The sequence below is a fragment of the Gavia stellata genome, chromosome 5 (assembly GCF_030936135.1).
Source record: "Gavia stellata isolate bGavSte3 chromosome 5, bGavSte3.hap2, whole genome shotgun sequence".
In the NCBI taxonomy this organism is placed as follows: Eukaryota; Metazoa; Chordata; class Aves; order Gaviiformes; family Gaviidae; genus Gavia; species Gavia stellata.
Window position 1 is genome coordinate 29,952,834 of NC_082598.1, and position 18,621 is coordinate 29,971,454.

The 18,621-nt window shown below is 36.3% G+C and overlaps 1 protein-coding gene across 6 annotated transcripts in view; it reads left to right on the forward strand.

The window, feature by feature from the left end:
• The window catches only part of DCUN1D4 (defective in cullin neddylation 1 domain containing 4), a 38,381-nt gene that overhangs the window by 15,076 nt on the left and 4,684 nt on the right, over positions 1-18,621 (forward strand). For 3 of the 6 annotated variants that reach the window (XM_059817434.1, XM_059817435.1, XM_059817436.1), the window contains exons 4-8: positions 3,153-3,267; positions 12,654-12,745; positions 15,118-15,188; positions 16,749-16,840; positions 17,739-17,847. In XM_059817434.1, the coding sequence (XP_059673417.1) occupies positions 3,153-3,267; positions 12,654-12,745; positions 15,118-15,188; positions 16,749-16,840; positions 17,739-17,847 (479 nt within the window). Of the gene's footprint in view, positions 1-1,856; positions 1,887-3,152; positions 3,268-12,653; positions 12,746-15,117; positions 15,189-16,748; positions 16,841-17,738; positions 17,848-18,621 lie in introns of all 6 variants that reach the window. The other 3 variants (XM_059817433.1, XM_059817438.1, XM_059817437.1) reach the window with 2 other exon arrangements.

The window sequence follows — 18,621 nt, forward strand, 5'->3', positions numbered from 1 at the left end:
ACTCTGATAGTTTTTTAGCTTTAGATGGTAACAAAAGGTAGAAATATTCTCCTGGTTTAACTTTCAGCATTTGTTACAGGAAAATTATAACTGCCCTTCAATATACTGATTCTAGTAACAAAAGGAAATACTTTTAAAGTAATATTCTTGTACTGTGTTTTTTAGTAGTTTAGAGATCATTCAACAGTTAAAACATAATGAAGACTTGCTCTAAACCTCAGTTACTGAGTTGTTAAATCTCTGAAAGCATGTACAATATGTTTGTCCACCTGGTGTCTGTGTGTGTATGTGTGAGAGGGTGGTGTACCTGTGCATTTAATAGCCACTTACCAATCTCTGAGCTATCTCTTTTCTTCCCTTTTCTGTCAGTTTGAGAGCTGCAACTAGATACATTCAAACCAAGAAAGGGTACAAGATTTTCATATGAGTCATTGGAGAAATTGGGTTATGGTGAATTCTATTACCAGTTTAAGCCTTTAAAACAAGTTCAGTGATCTTACTAAAAATGTCCTATCATTTAATGAGGAAAAGACTTCAAGCAGGAATTCTTGGGTTAAATTCTTTGGTTTGTGTGGGGTTGCAGATCTGACAAAATTATTTTCCTGTTCTATAAGTTTTATTTTTACTTTTATTTATATTTATTTTTATTTATTTTATTTTCATAATTTGCTATGCTTCTCTTTTCACAGAGGCCTTGCGTATTTCTTTTCCCACTTAAATAACCAGTAAAATAGACAAACCCTGTGGGGGGGTTGGTGGTTTTTCTTGCATTTTACCAGCATCCAATGCCTGTGGCCATCATAAATAGATTTTATTTTTTTTTAAATAGAAAGGCATTTAAAAACAACCAAATTGCTCTCAAAGGAATGAGATAGCTACAGGTTGTACTCAAGTACATACATATTTTCCAAAACAAGGTGTTCATTAGCACATGTTTTCATTTGTTAAGTTTAGTGAGTGTCTGAGTCTGTTGGCTGTCTCTAGCCATCTGTTAAGTTCTGCTGTCATCTTAAGTGTGTTTAGTTTGTGTAGGTTTTCAAAAAATACTGGCAGAGTCTTTAGAAACTTGATTTAAAAAGCCGTGAAGCATCCCACTTTCAATAATTTATGGGAATACAATTTGCAGTATTATTAATTTGCAGACATAATCAGATGGAACAAATGACATTCAGCAGGTCAGGTTCCTTAGTTTCTTTAATCTGGGTAGTAAAATGCATCAGGCGTACAGTGAGTTTTTGATGGTCTCTGGCTTACCTGTTTCAAATATATCTGATATTGGTGAGAAGATAAATATTATTATTGTTAATTTCCTTTTGTAACATATTCTGGACAGCACATCTAGAAGTATATTCTTCTGACACAGCCATTATGATTTTTTCATGTGATAGTAGTTTATGGAGTGTAATGCTTGGAAGTCTTTTGATAACTAGTTAAATTATAATTTGAATTTACAAAACTCTTAAAACTTCCTTTCTAAAAGATAGTGTAGGTATGGCCATACTTTCCTGGGAGGATGCTGGGGTGGGGGAGCTTAAAAAAAAAAAAAAAAAAAAAAAAAGAATATTTAGGAAGAATTTTTGAATTGGAAAGAGTATTTCTTGTACTAGAGAGATAATTTTCTTCTTAATAGAACTGAATATAAAGGTAAGACCAAAGAAGGCATACTAAGTGCAAAAGCTTTATTAGTTGAAACCAAATTAGTTCATCTTGATGTAAAAACTGGGTTAGTCTTGCCTAATACTGGAAAAATCCATGCTTTCATATGCCTAATAGTTTCAGTGCATGTTTAACATAAAGTACATGTAGCAAAGCCTGTGAGGCTGTAAGGTTCCTTACATGTGTTTCTCCTATAACAGGAGAGAGACTTTCAAAGATACGAAGAATAGGTAAGCAAAAGATTGCCGTTAGTATTTGTTGGGAACTGGGCCTCTGATTTCAGTCTGCTCCCTTGGTGTCAAAAAGTAGTCAAAGTTGTATTGCTTGCTTCTGTGCTGTGATTTAAACTAAAAGATTTTGTGGGCGTCTTAATAAAGCATAGCTAAACTTGGATGCTGTTGAAGCTAAGAGAAGGTAGCTTAGGCATGCTGAAGTTCTTCATGTTTTCTTGCAGGTTTCTTTGGCATCGCTTTGTGTCTGGATTTTTATACCTCACCTCTCTCTTCCTTTCCTTTTAAAACTCTCTGCATAACACTTAGAGCTTTGATAGCTCTTTTGAGCTGCTTTTACACACACCTTTCTCAGGTGTCCGTCTGATCTTCAGTATATGAAAGTAGGACAAAATTTTGCCTGGAGTGTTAGCCTGCTATTTTGCTGTGGTCAAAAGGGCTGGTCCTGTGCACTTTCTTGTGCTAATGTACAGAAAGTTGTTACTCATTTTTTGCTTGGGTTAATTGTCTACAGGTTTGGTGAGCTGGACTGGCACACTGAAGAGTGACCAAAGACATAGGAGTATGTAGCTGAGAGAAGGGGAGGGAAAGACTGCCACTTGATTAGTATCAGTTTCTTGAATTGGCTGTTTCCTTCTTGGGAACCTACATTCTTTGAGAACTATTCAGTCCAAATGATACAGCCAGCCACTTAATTTTTCCCCTAGTGGTTGCTGAATGTCTCTTCCCCTGCCACCCCCCCCCCCCAAAAAAGGAGGAGAACGAACAACAAAACCAAAGAACAGACAAACAAAACATTTCCTACCCCTTGCTCTCTGTATCACAAAAAAACTTGGGGCTTAAAAATAAAAAGGTTCTGTTTTCTAGAGGTAGGTGCTCTAGTTTTTAAGTCATATCTGTAGTTCAAAAAGTAATGAACAACTTTTAGAAGTTCTGATCTGAATAAATGACTAAAAATAAGGATGCCTTTTTGAGGACTTAAGTATTTCTTCAGGGTAGTCTCAGTTCTTGCCTTTTGTTAGACTGAAGTAGCACTACTGTATGTTTTGGTATAGTACTTTTGGCCTTAACTGAAATCTGGTCATATAACACCATGTAAAAGTGAGGTGGATTTTGCTATTGAAAGGAGACCATTTCTTTTGTAATTTTTAAATCCACTAGTTTCCTCTCTTCCCTTCCCTTTGTAATATGCCTATTAGTGGACACAGTTTAACTGGTCTGCAACAGTTTCATTTCTTGTACTGGTGTTTTTAATTCCCTCTGTAGGAAGTCTCCGGTCTTGCAGTTCATCAGACTGCTTTAGTAAAGTGATGCCTCCAAGGAAAAAGAGGAGACCTGCAGCAGGAGATGATTTATCTGCTAAGAAAAGTAGACATGATGGGTATGTCATCTTACCATGAGCTAAGACTGATGGAATATCTAAAGTTGAATAGCTGATATGATCGTGTTTTTAAATACTAATGGTAATGGTGCTCAAATTTGCTTGGTTTCTCAATGTGGAACCATAGCCTGTGATTGAACTGTGGGATATTGATAAGCACATCTAGGTTCAGTTTGCATCTCACCTTTTTCTAGTCATACAAGAAGCCTGTAGGGAACTTCTCCTTGCTCGAGTTTGCCAGCTGTCAAAATAGACATACTTGTTTGTTCAAAAACGACTTCTAAGAGATACACTAATATCTTCCTGTATACGTGCGTAAGATCTGGATTGGGCATTCTCAATCTACAGCTTGTCGGAAAAGTGAATGTAGTTGTAGCCCACTCAGCTCTTACTTGAAGTCCTGCTAGCCTCCCTAGCATGTTGTGATTTGATGCTGATCATGTGAGGGAAAGGTGAAGATCACCCAGGCAAAGGTGATAGCCAGCGGTGGAGTGGTGATTGAGGCGGTGCTGCTCAGCTTCCCTCTGGGCAACAGAAGCGCAAATGGGTTATAACTGTGTGCATGAGCAATGTATTCTTTTGGCATAGGTGTTGCGTAGCTGAGACTTCTACAAGTGTTGGATTTTCAGTATGTGTATGTTCAGTCAGCCTCAGTCATTCCAAAACCATTGAATGTGCTCTTTGTGTGCAAGATAGTCGCTATTTATGTGCACTAAATTCAGAACTTGTGGGACTGCAGGACTGTACGCTCCTGCATGGTAGGTACAGGACTGTCCTGATGTAGAAAAGTGACGTATACAGCCAGAAATTTGGTTGCCACTGCGTCAGTAGAATTTGAGATCTATTACATTCGTGTATTACCGGTGACTCAGAAAACACATGCTTCCATAACAAGTAGCTTCAGGAAGGTAAAAAGATGCATTTCTCTCCTAACTGTCAGCCTGGAATCAGGCTGTGTGCTTTCCTTTTTATTCTCTAGCATGAGTAAGAAAAATGCTGGTAGCCAAATTAAGCCTCTGGTTATGCCTCTGTAACTCCATTGTGTTTAATAGGGTTGCACAACTGTAGCTGCACTGGAATTTATTAAATGATCTGTTGATGCAGAAGAAAGAGATTTCAACTCTCCCTTTCATTGCTTTGCATACGTAACACTAGCAAGAACAAAAAAGCAGTACATGTTCTTAATATTTTTTGATGCTTTTCAGAAATAAAATATAAAAGCTAAGTAGTTGATAGAGGACATTATGCATATCTTTGAATAAGCTGTACAATATGGAAGCAAAATGAGGAAAGAATGTTTCTTAGAATCTAAATAGAGGTTCACCAAGTTTAACTCTACCTCCCTTTGCCAAGACACTGATGGTAAAACCAAACAACCCAAAATGCCTAGAAAGTAAGGTTTTCTGTAAGAGATACTGATTCGTGCGATTCAAATAAGAAAATTATGAGAAACTGATTTCTTACTCCATCAGCAGTGTATATATATAATAATTTTTAAGAGCTTTTTGAAGGCATAATTTGAAGGATTCTTTTTTATATCTGCCTTTCAGTTTATAATTAATGGATCTAGTTTTCATTCCACTGCTCTGTAGGCTTTATTAAAAGGAAGACCTCAGCCTGCTTTTAGAAGTGGAGGCGAAACCAGATCTGCCAGTCATGGGCCACAGGGGAATATTCTTCTCTGGTGTGGTTCCAATTTTTATCTGTGTTCCTTCTTAACTTCTAAAGGTTTTTGGGCTTTCTCTGCTTCCCAGTGTGTAAGTTTCTTTTGTTTTGGTCTTCAAGAAAACAGTTTCTATTTCAGCATGACTGGCAATATGAAATCATTTGCTGAACATTCAGCTCAGTCTTGGAGCTCTATTTTCTTTCAAGGAAGGATTTTTTTCAAATTTGGCTTATGCCCCTGTAACCTTCTGTGAACAAGTTAGACAAAGAGCAAGCTGTCTCCTACTTCCATGCTTCTTTGTCAGGTGGAGCTCATGCCTGTCATGTTTGGTCTTTGGAGGTCAGATATCTGAGCTGGTCAAGCAGAAATCAATCTGAAATCAGGAACCTCTACAGCAATGTGCTGTAGCAGACCTTGTCATTTACAAAGCCCTTCCCTCTTACGTTGTATGCAGAGAATGTTGTATACAATAAAAATAGTATGGATAGTGCAATGCCAGTTTATGGAATAAGGGGCTTCTAGGCCCAGTTCTGTACCATTGCTTTTGTTTTAGAGGCAAACTTCCTAGAAGCTGCTTACTAGTAACTCAGGGTAAGCCTTCAAGGGACGTTGGCCTGTGTGGATTCTGTATTAAGCAAAAAAAGGTAGTCAGTGTCTGGTCTTGAATGTCTACTTTCAATGAAAAAATACAATGTGTGCTTTCCAGAAGAGACTGTATTTCCTAACAGAGATGATTCGTCATTTCAAATGCTTATGGAATGATGTAAGTTTTGTATGTTTCTCAGTTACAGTGGCAAACTTACAGGGGCAACATTAACAAATAAATTCAGTAATTGCGAGTCTCCTGTTTGCTTTCAGTGTGAAAATGTTAGGTAGTAGTCTGAAGATTACCAAAGGAGTGTCATCATTAATGGTGTTATCACAGCTGAGACCAAATGTTGATGATTCCTCCTGGTTTGTCCATACAAAGGAAATTTGTTTTTTTAGTCTTTACGTGGATAGTTTTGTTGGGTGATATTTTCAGTCTTCACTATTTGTGGTATGTTCCTATAATCTCCTCAACTGTGATAGTAATATTTTTGAGATACGTATTCTTTCCAGAAAGCTTATTTCAGCAGGGCTCTGTGTTGAAAGAGAAGATGATTTCTAAAGGCTCTTAAACTCATAAACAGATCTGATAGCAGGGAGCTTGTAATAGCCTTCACTCCCAGTTCCAGGCTGTTAGGGATACAGCTTCATCTTGGAAGGATTAGTGGAATAATGACACTGGCTATTGAAGAAAAACATTTATAGTAACAAATCTAATTGTTAGTGAAGTTATTTGGAAATGCTGATCTCATGCGTAGACTGATTATGGAAAACAAAGATTCCAAACATGTTCTTTAGCATTCCACCCTTATTATATAAGAGCTTGAATTCTGTTAATTAATGTTCATAATGTCACCTTGAACCATGAATACAGTGTTTCAGCAGAAGGGAGTTTTTATACCAGATGATGCATAATGAAAAAAACTCAATGTATTCATTTCTGGATAACAGTAAGATTTATCCTGTCTTAAAGAATAGCTATTGGAAGTAAACAGTTTAGCACACACTCAACAGAACATAATGACCTGAAGACTTAGTTTGTATTTTCCTCTCAGTGTCACAGTCTTGACTTTATTGTACTTACAACTCTCACAGTATAGGGTATTCTCAAATTGGAGTTAAAAATACACTTTCTGTACATTGCTCTTCCATCGCTGTATGAAGGGTCTTGGGAAAGGTGAAGTCAGTTTCATGTAAAGGTACTTGCTAGGTAATTATCTAATGCTGTGTGTCTGTTACACAATCTCTAACCAAGTATTGGCTTTTTCCTTAGGGAAAAATGAGCTGTATAACGTAATGTCTTCTCTTTCTGATAGTCTCATTTCAAAAATAATTCTACTCCTTATTCCAGAATCATGCTGAGGGCAAAAACATAGAGGAAAAACACAAGTTTTGAAAACACGTTCAACACACTATTTTTAACATGGGAAAGTAAATGGGAGTGTACTAACCTTGGAAGTTTTCAAAACCTTTTAATATTGAGAATCTTTTTGTTCTGTTGTTCTTTACTAAGTGGTTTGGTCCTGCCCCATGCAGACAGCCTGTGTTAACCAACTGTCATAGATGTCTAGACCTTATTCCTTGAAGTAGAGATTTTCAAGTATCAACAGGTATAATTTTCCCTGTTTCTACACCTTTTCAGTGAAATTCACTTAATAGTTCTGAAGAAACTTAAACTGGGCACGTGACTGTGAGCATGTATGCTGTTATATATACTACTCCTTAAGTAAGCCTGAAGTTCAAAACATTAATTTAGAAGTTGAGAGGTGATTCTAAATCTTTAAACAGGGAGAGATAAGACATACTCATTGATAACACTTACCAGTCAAGTAAATTTGTCCTCAGGGTTGCTTTAGACAGTCTTTGTTATGCCTTGCAAATTGTAAAACATCTCTCTTACCCCCCTGCCACTTGTTTCTACTACAGTATTTCTGAAGCTATTGCTAAAATCATTAATTGTGAATAAATAGGTAAGGTTTTATAAAAATATGTTCATTGTGGTGCACTGATTAAAATTCCTAGCCAAAATTTTAAATTAATTAATTTAAATTCAATCAAAAGTTTGCATCTTTCAAAATATAAATAATCTGAAAGCAATTAGTTACTCAGTTTGAAGCTCAAACAAAACCAGGTAAAGGTTTTGAATGAGTTCTGGCTGCATAGAAACAAATCTACTGTTGGTAAATTTCTTAATGTTTTCATTCAGTAAACACTGACCATCTGAAATGAAATGAGCAGGCTGTAAATCTTTGAGGTGTTAATTTTTGACTTACCTTAATAAACTGTACTTTTTTTTCTTCTTTTTTGTTCCCTTAAATGAGCTATTACCAGCTTCCACAATCAAGAGAATGTTTTGTGTGACCTAAACTTCATGCTTTCACTGATCTCAGTTTGAATATTCTGGAGCATGCAGCAGAGTTGCTGTTGTGGTAGGTGGAGCTCTTAACAAATTCCAGTACAGTTGAAGCATTCTCAGAGCAGGAGTAGATACCCAACTTTGAAGACTGCAGTAGGTTGAAGAGAATTACCGTGACCTTGTTCTTTTTGCTGGCAGTGATCATGTACTCTTACGATGACTAGCCTAGTCACCCCATAATAGCTGGATGGAATTTTCATGCTTTTGTTTTCCCACCAAATCAATTATGAATGGAGGAAAATAATCTGGAAAAGATATGGATGATGATGTACTTAAAGAAACATGAAAGGCCTAGACACTGAGGTTTTTTAATTTGTTTACATCTACTTATAGCACTTCCAATTATAAACTACATTGTCTCATCTTTATTGCAGGGATATTACAGTTCCCTAGCTCATAAGAATATTTCAAGGATAAGTTTAAAAATGTATGTTATGAGTCAGCTATTAGGTCATGATGGAATGCAAACATTCCTGTTAACTTCATTTAAATGTGGTTAAGCAGTTGATAGCACTTTTACAAAATTTAGGCAGGTTAATCTCATGTTGCTTTTTCCCTGCCCTGTCCCACATTCTTTCCTCTTTCTAGTTGGTAAAATGGCTGTTAGGAAGAGATAATAAAAAAGAAAAAGCTAAATTCTTTTTAAGGGGATATTGGTTATAATATAAAGAAACACTTCTTGAAGTCTGCTGTCGCTGTCCTGACACTGAGAGTGTCATGCTAAACTAATAAAAACTATTATTTTTCAAGTGAAGATTTTTGAGTCATTGTACCTGCATGTGTGTCTCATCTGAGAGACAAATACATACTCTTTGCCCATAGGTAATATTTTTTTTCCTTGCTGTTCCTCATGGGCAGCATGTCAGGGTTCAGAAATGGAAGGGTAATTCTAAATGCAAAGGGCTCAGAGTTTGCTGTTGTCCAGTAGTGATAGGTAATAGGTATAGCAGACACTCTGGGAGGAAGTTCTGCATGCACCTTTCTAGCTCTGATGATGTAGAAAACACCCTTTAGCAATCCTGTTCCAGGAGTTTTTTTCTCCTCCAGACTCTGAGCAGTATGTTCTTTCACTTCTGGTATGTGACTGAAACTCTGCAGGTTCCTCTTAGGGATCATCAATGCATAAGCAAATTACCAAACTGTAACGTGTTAAGCATAATGGTTGTGCATGTGTTTGAAGGTACTGTTGCTGGTCATCTTGAGGAAGCTGTGAGCCATTGAGGACTTGCTGTTTGAAACTTGGATATATTCAGTAGATATTTCGTGCTCCCAAAGTATTCAGATATCTACCCTGTGCACTCTGGCAGTTTGTATTTGTCTGTGTAGCAAGAGACACTGTCCTTAGCACAAAGACAAGGCACATCATCTTGCAGTATGTACAGAGAAATTCCAAAGATATGAGAAATACTCTAAGATACAAAATGGGTGCCAGATGTCTCTGGCAGTTTATGCTTTTCTCCTCTGCACATATGGCTCTTGAGGCAATCAAATCTGTATTAATGATAGTTCAGAGGACACAGTCTTTGGAATCACCTTTATCCTGTGCTGCCAGGTTGGACTTCCTGTGATAATTGAACCGAGTTGTCTTAGGCTGTAATCTCAGATACTTGTCTGCTTACTTGCTTGTATCTCCTTGCTCATCTCACTTCACCAAGCACTTCAGGGATTAGGAGTCTCTTGCTAATAGAACTAGCTGGCTTGGCTAGACTGGGGAGAGAAACTCATTTGGTGTTTGGAGTAAGCAGGGAGAGAACAGGCTTCATCTTGATACATGAGAGATCACTAATACTGGGTCTGCATTGGCTTTACTTGTTTCTGTCATATTCCTTTTCAAGTCACCCTTGTCTTGCAGAGTATGTCATCTGCTGTTAGTTCCTTTGGGTTGAGAGAAAGGCATCTGAGATGCATCCAGCCATTTTTGTTGCATGGTTTTATACTTCTGGCTGTGCATAGTCTGTTTCATTACAAATGTGATATGGTGTCACCTGCACTTTTAATGAATGTCTGGCTAATTAGCTTGTAGCAGAGACTGGGATAGCTCAAGATAATATCCTTTGTGATTTTGTCTTCTGAATTTGTGAAGTAATTTCTCTTACTGGCACAGGTTGGAAGATCTGTAATCAGTTCTGGTTTCTCAAAAATCAAACTCCAGTGGTCAGATATTGAGCTTTTTGAACAATGATAAGTTTGAGGCCAGAGCATTTTGCTTGGAGTTACTTGGCCGTATGTTGGGCACATGGACTTACTAATGAATATTGTTCTTCCCTGCAGTTCTAAACAATAACCTTAGCCTTAAGCACAACAGATGAATTTCAGTCCCATATCAGTCTTACGAAAACTTGCTATGCGTAGATGCAGTGAATGTATAAAAAGGGCTGGGTTTTTTGTTCTTGTTCACCATTCCTCTTACACATACTGCTGTCATTGGTGTCTTGTTTCAGGCTACAGTGTTTAGCTCTGCCACTTGTAGATGCAGGAATCCTTTTTCAGAAATACATGGATGATCCAAAGCTCTGACAATAAATTTGTTTCTTAAGGGTTCCTTCCCCAATCCACTGTTCACATACTGACAGCTAGTGTGTTGATGAGTTACATGAACAAGCAGGGTGAGGCACTTGGTTATCATTCCTTTGTAAGAAAAGACATGGAGTCTTGTGATGAATGTCTGTCTTTGGGAACTGCATTAGCTTTGCATGTCCTAGGTCCCAGCAGTGCTCTTACAGACTTCTTGAATGAATAGAATAGAATAGAACAGAATAAAGATGTTGACTAGCTCCTGCTACAATCAATTTTCAACTTGGTGTTCCAGCTGGTGTTTGTCACGTTTGTTTGCTACAAAAAAGGGGATACTGAGTAATTAGACTTCTGCCAAAGTGGCAGAATGCCTCCTTCCTTTGTCTCAAGACATTTTTTTGATTCCTCTGAATTCAGAATAGCCTAAAAGATACTGGGTAGGTCTTTCATAATCACAGTTCATTCTGCAAGTATGAGAATGACTTACACCTTCTGGCTTAGTTGTTTACTTACTGGGCAGTGCTGTCTGCCTGTTCCTTTGCAACTGCAGTAAAGCTTATACAAAGTAGGTAATTCAAACAGAAGAAAGTGTTTACAAAATGAAAATGAAAAAAAAATCCTACAAATTGTGGGTATATGAATATATGTGTTTCTGAGACATGTATGGCTGGCATTTTTCTGCAGTATTTCCGTTTGTTGCAGATCAGTGTGCTTCAGTACAGTGTTAATTCTTCTTTCCATCTTGAAATTTCTTAAGAGCCTCATTTGTATTTGTCTTCCAATTAGCAATTTATCATTTTCCTCTGACTAGTATTACTTTTCTAATGGTTAGTTGCTTTAAAGGAACTATGACAATAAACATGAAGTAGTTCTTTGAATTACTGTCAGAATGATCTGTGTGCCATTAACTTCTGCCTACAGTTTCTCATAGCTGATAGCTGAGCTATGTGGAGGATAGTGGGATCAGTGTACTCTACACTCATAAGTATAGACACCTTTTACATATCTTTCTAGAAGGACAAAACGGTGATGAAATCAACTCCAAATTAATTTCATCAAGTTGTTTCAGAATTCTCCTTGAACCAATTAGCCACTTTGTTGTCCTCCCCCAGCAGGGTTTGACACTGTAAGAGGAAGGGCTGCATGCTTGGAACACTTACAGAGCCATTCTTGGCTACCTCCTCTAGTCTGAGCCATTTGTTACTTGGCTCTTTTCAGCCTTTATGAGCCCAAGCTACTGCAGAGTGGTGGAAATGGATCAGAGAACACATATGCAGCAGTGAACAACTACTTGGATTGCTGAGTCTCTTTCCTCTAACAGGCACGAATAATATTGTCTCTGTTTCAGAGAAGTCTAAATGGGGTAGAGTAACTCATCAACTTCTGCTATGCCTTCCGTGCTTTAGGTGTTTCAGATACTAAATTCAGGAGACTGGTACTTCAGTGTTGTTTCCTGAATGTAGTTAAAATTTTTTATGCTTCTTGTCGAAGGAGAGCATTACCTTGCCGGTCATCTCTGGGGGGAAGGGGTGCTATGGATCTAGCTTTTCAGAGAACTGTTTACCCCATGATGAATGAGGTTCCTTGAGTTACTGTCAGCGAGGACCTGTAACCTGTTCTCTGTGGTTCCTTTGTGTTACCAACTTACTGGCTTTAGGATAATGTCAGTGTGGGTCACGTCTATTTTGGCCTTTATGCCTTCTATAGGATTTTTTGAGGAGGCAAAAAGAGTGTGTGCAGTTCTCCGTAGTTAATAATTCAAAGTGCACAAAGTATGTGTGCACCTAGAGGTTGGACCTGTGTTGACTGTGACATGGCTGTGGGTCTAAACCCGGAGTTAATTCCAAGTTGCAGCCCATGAGTTGACTGTGGTAACTAATGGTGTGCACAAGTCTTACTTGAACTCACACAAAGCAGTTTGCAGTTGAATTTGAACTAGTCTGTATTTGTTGTAAGGAAAGTTCATGTACATGAATAATGATTATGAATCAGCTGAACTGTGACAGACTGAGCAAACACAGTATTTCGGTTCAGTGATTCTTATTCTGTTAAACAGTGTCCCAAATGACTGGATATGAGACAGAATGTTGGGTAAACTGGTTCATGAAAGGAAAAACATTGCTGCTTACAGTGGCTGTTGGCTAAAAGATTGCTTCTAAAAAATTGATTAATTAATTACTTGTTTCTCTTTCTTTTTTTAAGTATGTATAGAAAATATGATTCGACTAGAATAAAAGCAGAGGAAGAAGTCTTTTCAAGTAAGAGATGCTTAGAATGGTTCTATGAATACGCAGGTAAGGGTAAAATGCAAATTTCCTTCTAACAACAATTTAATCTACATTGGAATATAAAAATTGCATTAACTGAGCTTTTCCAAGACTGACTATAGAGGCTGTTTTGTAAAAGTCTTAAAGAAGCTTTTCTTATGTTCTGTGTAGCGTGAAGTTGAAGAGTTCAAGGGGCAATTTTGTCTTTGTCTCTATTCTATAAAAAGAATACAGAAGGTGTGTAACTTAAAATATTTTGGAACTTCACTATGCAAATCTACAGTTAAAGCTGTGCTTCTGTCCAAAATGTTGTTACCTCTCTGGCTTTAGAAGTTCTGTCATCTACCATGTTAGTGCTGAATAGTACAGAATTATGCTTCAGGATAAGCATGTCTTTTAATTAAAAAAAAAAAAAGGTGGGGGAGGTAGTAACATTTTGTTTTACTTCTGCTGAATCTGGTGTTTATGGTTTCAAACAAAGAAGTGAATAAATTCAAGTATCGCTTACTAGTCTTGTCTTTATATAGTTTTCCATTGCAAGGTATAGGGAAGGTAGACTGAATTATTTATTCTTGCTGTTGTGTATGAAAACTCTTCAGGCATTACTTCGAGGATTGTTGATTATGATCTGTGGTCACAAAAGATGAGTCTTTAATAGTGAAGTTGGTCGTTGCATTAATTTTTTTACATGTGGTTGTCTGAAGGGGAGAACTTGAAGTATGGGGAAAAATTATCTCATGACTGTAAAGACCAAAAGGAAATGAAATAGGTGATAGACAAACAAAATAAGATCATCTTGCAGTTTTCTGACGCTGTCTTGGATAACGTTGCTCGCAGTTTGTTCTGTTTTGTCTACTTCTTCCATGTAATGAAAAGTGACTTAGTTGGATGTAATAAGTTTTTATTTTTTCCTTCTAATAAAATTACATAAACGAAATAAAATACTTTGAGATCCCACTTGTCTGTGGCAGTCTGTGAGAGGAGATTCAGACAAATTCAAGCCAAATCTAACCTGTTAGATTCTTTGCCTTTCTGACCAGCTTGATTTATTTTTTTACTCTAGCAACAGGGATAACTCATTTTTGTCAAGACTTTCATGGAAAGAAGGGATGAAAGGAAGGCTGTACATGAAAGAACTTTTGGGTTTCCATTGGATGCATGCACCAAGATAAAACAGAGAAAAGCGGAGAGTATGATTCTGTTTACAGTATTGAGTAACATTCTAAAAAATGAATTTTCAAAGAATAATCTCTTTTGTGTTCTTGCTTCATAAGTTTTCTCCTTTATATATGCAGACAGTTGACACTGCATTTGTTTTTTTCCCCTAGTGTGTCTTTACATTACAGAATGAGTCTCTTTAAAGACTGTTGTGTACACTCAGAGAACTGTGAGAGGATGTCATGAGAAGATGGGAAAAGATATAATTAAACCTTGTTATTTCTAGAATAGTAGGTCACCTAATAATAAAACATAGATTGATCTTCCCTTTATAAAACATCTTTTTCTTGTACATGTGATCTTTATAATGGATGAAAGTAGGCATTTCAGCCTTTAACGTTTTTTTCCCAAATGAGCCCTTTTAAACATGAGTAAAATAATTCTAGCAAAAAATAGAATTGCATAGTATGATTCTTAATGCCTATATAATTTTTCTAATACAGTATTGTGGAAGTTACAAATATCTTGATTTAACAGCATGTTTTAGTAGTAGTGCATTTTAATAGCATCTATATTTTGAATCTTTTTTTTTTCCTTTTAAGTTGGCAAAGCAATAGCTGTAATTCATGTCTTCCTTCCCCCCGCAGTTGCTAAAATTCACATGATGTGTGACCATGGTATAGCAATATGAATAAACAGGAGCACGAGATTTTTATTTTAGGCTTTTTTTTGTAGATAACATTATGTAAAGATAATATATGAGACAATAAGGAATGAGATTCTGGGAATGATAATGTCTTGTATCCTGTATAGCTATACATCACATTTTTATGTGATATGATCTCATTATAATAGTAGAGATTCAAGCCAAAAAATTAGTTTCACTAACCATTGTCCACTCATTTAACCGTGGTAATATTACGTGGATGTTCTGCTAGTTTTAAGTGCATTCTTAAAGATCTTATTAATTTACTCGTCCAAGATTATCTCAGTAAATGGGTAGAATAAATGATACTGTCAGGAATGAAAGGTTGTTCTACAGTTTTTCTGTTTCCAAAGGTAAAATAAAGATTTAAGTGTATCCAAGTCTGATAGTAAGTGTGGAAATATTTATTGCATGTCAAAACAAAACGAAAAAATCGTGTATGGAAATTCAGGTTGTACTGTGTGATTGCATTTCTCTTGTGCTGTGAAGGTCAGTTTTAATTTTCAGAGTTAAGTAAAATGCATTTTGTTTGCAGGCACTGATGACATTGTAGGGCCAGAAGGTATGGAGAAATTTTGTGAAGACATTGGAGTTGAACCAGAAAATGTAAGTTCAAAGTTCATTCAAAAGATGCCTAATCTGTTATGATGTACATGAGCCAGTCTTATATCTCTTATTTTTCCAGCAAGAATTTAAAAATTCTTGGGAGTTTTAAAAAAAAATAATTGAAGAAATATAAACCAGGGAGGTTTATATACACATTTGGAAACAACTTGCCTTTATTTTAAACCCCAAACTGTCAACCTGTAAAAACTCAAATTCTTTGCTGCCACGCCTTCTCTTTCACTCCCCCCCCCCCCCCCCCCCAAGAAAAAAAAAAGCAGCTAGTGGTTGTCTTTTCTGAAACAATGAGACAACGCTGGAGATTTAATGTAGAAACTACAAACTACAAAGTAATGTTTTCTTTGGGTTTTCTAGGAGAGAAAGGGATTTAAAATTGTGTGAGCAATATTAGCACTTCCATTATGCCATTTCAAAACACAAATAAGGAATATATATAATAACGTATTTTTTATATGTATGTCTATACAGAAGTAAATAAAATTTTAAAAGGAGTAATTGTGCCTTTTACAGGCTTTTTCCTAGTGCCTAATTTTTTCTTTTTAAATATATATGCAAGTCCCATCTTTTGTAGGATTCATAAAGCATCATCTCTGACTAAGGAAAATGAGAATTGTGGTTTTGAAAGATTTACTGGAAATCTAAGATGTAATTTGCTAATTTTGGTGTTCATTAGTATAATAAACCCTGGAGATTTATCCAGACATTTGGGTGTATAAGTAGGTATTCTGATTTCACATTAAAGACTGCATAGAGCTGCATTAATATTAGTTGTTAATGTCTGAGTTGCAAATTTAAATGACCTGATTATTTTTTTCCTTCTAGTCTGCAGGGTCAATTGTCCTGCAAGTTTTTCCATGTATATGTCAAAGGTGCTTTCTTAAGTTCCTGAATAAGATAGTAATCTTACAGTATCACTTTATCTAAATTCTTTATTGCTTCAGTCTTCTGTGTGAGATGAGAAAAGGACTCTGTTGCCTTTTGGGCAAGGCTGAAGCATTTATGTATCAGCCATCTACTTGAACTATACTGCATGTTCAGACCTGCAAAATTAGGTAGGCTGACAGTATCCTGGGTAGCTGGATTCAGGTGGGATCATTATTAGCTTTAGAATAATTTGATTTCACAGAGCTCATGGATTGCAACTGATATTAATCTAGATGAGAGTTTAACAAATGTCAAATGTAACTTGTCAAATTGGTACTTAAATTTTGAGAAACCTTTTCTGTAGCCTTTGCACGAACTCATCTTCTTCACTGTACTGCTCGCTAGATGACTGTGCATGCTCCCTTGAAGTAAGGTGCTACTGGTAACTTGTGTGGATGTTCACTCTGTATCTTTGCACTGTTATCTTCTCTTTGTTGGATTATGTACAGGTTTGTCACTTTTAGGTTTTTAACTTTTAAAATAGCGTAGCAAAGATCTGAACAGCCCATTTATACAAGTAAAGCATTTTGTAGCCTACTGAACTGTAGTTACTTGAAAAATGTGTGGATCTTTTTCTTAATTCGTTTCAGTCCTCATTTTTTTTTCTGTTTAAAACAGGTAGTTATGCTTGTACTAGCTTGGAAGTTGGATGCACAAAACATGGGCTACTTTACATTACAAGAATGGTTAAAAGGAATGACATCACTACAGTAAGTGCTTTGAAAAACCTCTTGTTATAGTAAACCCTTTTTTTTTTTTTTTTTTTTTTTTTTTTTTTTTGAAAAAACACACTTTGATGTTTTGACACATCACAGTAGACCTCTCTGCTTTAGGTGTTAAGTAGAAGCCATACATTTTTGGTCATATTTGTGGTGATATGGCCACTTAGAGACAACTGAAACCCGACAGCTGCACGTTTAAATATGGTTGGATTAAAATGTCTGCAGTCTTAAGAAAACAGAAATGTCATGAGGTTCGACATTGTTTCTGTCCCCAAGGACATCTATCTTTGTCGCTGGATTGGACCTGTCTATTAGATATTGGTATATTGTTAGAGCATGTATAGTTTAAAAATCTTTTCTGTGACTGCATCATCATGTTCTTTCTAAGAGTTGCTTTCTCCAGTTCAGAGCTTATCTTCATGGCATAAGTAACATAAATGCAGTTGAATAATCACGTGTTTCATAGAGAGTTGGAGAAAGAACTGCAGTTTGCCTTATTTTCCAGAACAGAATCACTAAAACTGTGTAGGAAGTTCTACAGTTTCAGCAAAACTATTGAAGTATTGTTTCACTGCTGTCGTTTACTGGTTGTTTGCCACGGGTGGACAAGCTCTTAGTTCAATCTGTTGGAGAGTGCATTTTCTACAAACCCAAACGAATTTTTATCAGAGTACCAGTGTAAGACTTCGCTATTTTATCTAAATCTGTTTCACACTGTGAGTTTAATCAAAGCATTTTATGCAGAAAAACTCATAAACATGCCTCTGTACAGTGTGATGTATTTTGAAGAGACTGATGGGGATACTTTTTAAGAGAGTCTTTTCTAAAACATCAGGCATCTGTATAAGAATGCAGACTCTAAATTCCCTTTATGCTTTTCTTGTAGATGTGATACTACAGAAAAATTGAGAAATTCTCTGGATTACTTGAGATCTTTATTAAATGAGCCTACCAATTTTAAGCTTATTTATAGATATGCATTTGACTTTGCACGGGTAAGTACTGTGGAAGACCAGCATCTGAAATTAAAACTTTACTTTCATAAGTAACAATTCAAAGACTGTATACTTCTGTTTCTCCTAAGATGCCACTCAAGATTGCTTCTAACAAATGGAACTGTTTGTGTCCTAAAAAAGTATATGCAAAATGCCAGAACTGGAAAAGTATATAGGATGCTTGATGTTCAGTGGTTTAGTGTTTTGGCATGTTTTGTTACTTCTCTGCTTCAAGCTATTTTGTGATTTCAAGGAAATAATTTAGGCACTATTCTGTTGCATATTGGAGCTTTCCCACTTACTTCCACTGGCTTTATAATTACCCTAGCTTTTTTTTTTTTACTATTTGAATTTTGTGAGCATAAACATATTAAAAACAGGAAGGCACTTCAGGCATTTCTGCAGGTGGTAAAAATAACTAATATAATAAAAGCTGGATATGATATAATATAAATACTTGTTCAGAAGACTGTTGGAAGGGCATTGATGATGTTCTCAGTGTTTATTAAACAATCTCCTTATACCAGTCTTCCTACTATAAAATATGTATTGATAAAATTGTACCTGGTATTGGAATCCATAATATGCTTAAGACTATTCCTACTTAAAGGAACCAATAAAATAACTTTAATTTTCTGAATTAACATTTTGACATGGAATTTGGACATCCGTCTTGCTAACGTGATGGAGTGTACGGAAGATTTAACATTAAAATGATCACAGGCAAAACTGAAGCTCAGATTTTGGTGCAGGAGAACCAAAAGCACCAAGAAA